We start from the raw sequence: 2,870 nt of genomic DNA on the forward strand, positions 1-2,870 counted from the left end.
TCATCGTGCTTCTCATTCTCCTGAAACTAGTGAGATTGTCTTTGATCTTCGAGCGACTCTTGTATCTAGTTCGTGTATTCTTCAATCATTGAATGGAAAGGCATCGGATCCTTCTGGATCATCAGTAGTACATGGTCCTGAGAATGCTTTTGATCTGGATACATTCAATTATTGGCAACCAGAGTCTCTCCCTGCAACTCTTCGATATACATTTGGAAATGATGCTTTAGTAGTAGTGAATAAGGCTGCTATTTACTCAACAAAGACTGATATTCCTTCCTCTCTCCGAATTGAAGGAGTGAATAAGGACAATTCTACAGTAGTCTTATATTCAATGAAGAGTGGAACATTCTTAAGGAATGAAGAAGAAGTTATGTACTTTGAGAACTCTCAACCATTCCATTCATATCAATTTGTATTTGAAAGTTCATTAGGAGGAAGGGTATTCCGAGTATATGATGTTCGTTTCTATAGTTGTACTGATCAGAATTGTAAGAAGAAAGGAAGTTATGCCGCTTCATATCCAGACACTACGCAGTATGGAAAATGTTCATTGATGAGTGTGGGAATGAATCAAATGCATTGTGAAGAAGGAGATGGAAACGTAAGTTGGCGAGAAGATAGAACGGCTTGTTTGAAGCGAACTCCGTCTAAAGGAGTTGCTTACATTGATTGGTCATTTGTTATCGTGAATATGACAAGAATCGATTGGTCTGGAATGTCTTCTCAGATGGTTTCATTGTTAACCAATCAGATGAGAATAACAGAAAACGAGATCGATTTTGTGTTGGATCAAGATATATCGAATGCGACAACAATCAAATTGAGTGTATTGTGTCGTTTCACTGTTGAATATGAACTTGGTGATTATATGTTAAAGCATCTCAACATGTTGAGTTTACAATTTAATGAACTTGTGAAGAAGTATTTCAGCTTAAAGAAATATATATCTGCATGGATTGAAGAGATTCATCTTCGAGAACCAATTCAGATTGGTTCTATTGTATTAGTGTGTGTGACTGTAGTGATTGTATTGTTACTTGTCGGACTTGGTTATTTAATCCGAGTCCGTGTTGTATCCAGGAAGTATCAAAAGTCGTTGAAGCGGCTAAGAAAGGAAGAAGAAGCGATTTTGCTTGAATCTGTATAGAGTGTTTGTTTCTGTACAGTATACACTAGATGACTTGTTATTGGTGGTAAAGTATTTCTAAAGTGTAAATAGTAAAATGGATCCATAATTACGTATATTTTCAAAATGTAAGAAGAACATTCGAAGGAAGCAATGGAGGGCGTTACAGAACCAATTGTGTACCAAAATCAACACCTAAGAAACATATTATTATTATAAACGGAATGAATGAGACTCCAGATTTAAAAACGATTGAAGAGTACTACTGAAATGCCATGTTGACGAATCAGAAGCATCCCAGAAAGCTATGAAGAACATGCCAACTTGTTCTCAAAAATCCTATTCCTTTGGTTAAATCCTTTGCTCTCCTTAGGCAACAAGCGTCCTTTGAATCCTGTTGATTTGCCTCAGTTATCGTATGAATTATATTCCAAACCTCAAAAACAGACATTGTGATCGTTCAGAAGTCGTTTATGATCGTATTGAAGAAAAGTGGGAAGAAACAAAGAAAACAAAGTTGGAATTGTGTTTATAAACGATATATAGTCCAAGCCTTTTCAAAAGTATGGCAAAATCCTTTGGCTTACCGTTTTGTTTGGCAGCAGTGCTAAAACTAATTCATGATATATGTCAGTTTGTTGGACCCATCATGCTGAGTAGAATCACTGACTTTCTGGAGGATACCGATCCATCACTTCCCAAAGTAGATTTCGTTCATTGTAGTGATATTATAGAGTCGTGGTTACATGTATGGTGTCATTATGTTTGTTGCCGCTTTGATCCAGAGTCTTTGTCTTCGGAATTACTTCTATCTCTGTTTCCGAACTGGTTTACGTCTTCGATCTTCCTGTGTGACTATGGTGTAAATGTTTGTTATATGTTTCATTCTAGATACAACAAATCGCTTCGATTAAGTACAGCCTCCCGTGCACAGTATAGTCAGGGAGAGATTATGAATCTTATGGAAGTGGATAGTCAGAAATTTCAGGACATTACTAGTTATCTTCAAACAATCTGGTCAGGTCCGTTTCAGATTATTGGATCTCTGATCTTGCTGTGGCAACAACTGAACTGGGCAACGCTAAGTGGAGTGGCTGTAATGATAGTCATGATTCCATTCACAAGGTTTATTTCTCGGAAATTGGCAGGTATTCAACGTGAGCTTATGAAGGTGAAAGATGACCGAATCAACACGACATCAGAAGCTCTAGAAGGAATCAAGTTGATCAAACTTCAAGCATGGGAACGATCCTTTTTACAAAGAATTGGAGGCATTCGTACCAATGAATTGAGTGTTTTACGCAGGTAATGAGTGTCTTTGATAATCAAGAATCACTAATCACTTACCTTGTTTTAGATATATTCTTATGCAAACTCTCTCAACTTGTATCTGGAATGCAACTCCTTATCTTGTCAGCACTCTTTCCTTCTTGTTATTCATTCTCTTAGGAAATCAACTTACAACAACTATTGCATTCACATCGATTTCTCTGTACTCATGCTGAATTGTCCTCATGTGTAGTTTCAACATTTTGAGGTTCCCACTGACTCGTTTCCCTGAGGTATCAGAAGGAGGAATGAATGATGAATAGACAATCAACAATCTGGCTGAGTGTTCTGTTTCTCTGAAGCGTGTTCAGAACTTCCTTCTGGCTGAAGAGATTGAGAAGCCTTCTCGTAACAATCGAGAGCGAGTTGGTGTGACTGTGTCTCATGGTGACTTCTATTGGAATGAAGTAGG

At 37.5% G+C, this 2,870-nt stretch overlaps 2 protein-coding genes across 2 annotated transcripts; both read left to right on the forward strand.

Moving 5' to 3' along the window:
• Positions 1-2,006: 2,006 nt before the first annotated feature.
• JH06_5222 (multidrug resistance protein ABC superfamily) lies at positions 2,007-2,438 on the forward strand (the record flags this gene model as incomplete). The annotated part of the gene is made up of 2 exons (XM_014669363.1): positions 2,007-2,062; positions 2,105-2,438. 2 exons carry the CDS (start codon positions 2,007-2,009, stop codon positions 2,436-2,438), a joined length of 390 nt encoding a protein of 129 aa, XP_014524849.1.
• Positions 2,439-2,627: 189 nt separating this feature from the next.
• JH06_5223 (canalicular multispecific organic anion transporter 2-like protein) lies at positions 2,628-2,870 on the forward strand (the record flags this gene model as incomplete). The annotated part of the gene is given in 3 exon segments (XM_014669364.1): positions 2,628-2,647; positions 2,667-2,691; positions 2,722-2,870. Coding segments are annotated over 3 exon segments (194 nt in total), but the record flags the coding sequence as incomplete, so codon positions are not given.

This window comes from Blastocystis sp. subtype 4, assembly GCF_000743755.1.
Source record: "Blastocystis sp. subtype 4 strain WR1 chromosome Unknown seqid_0622, whole genome shotgun sequence".
Classification (NCBI taxonomy): Eukaryota; class Bigyra; order Opalinata; family Blastocystidae; genus Blastocystis; species Blastocystis sp. subtype 4.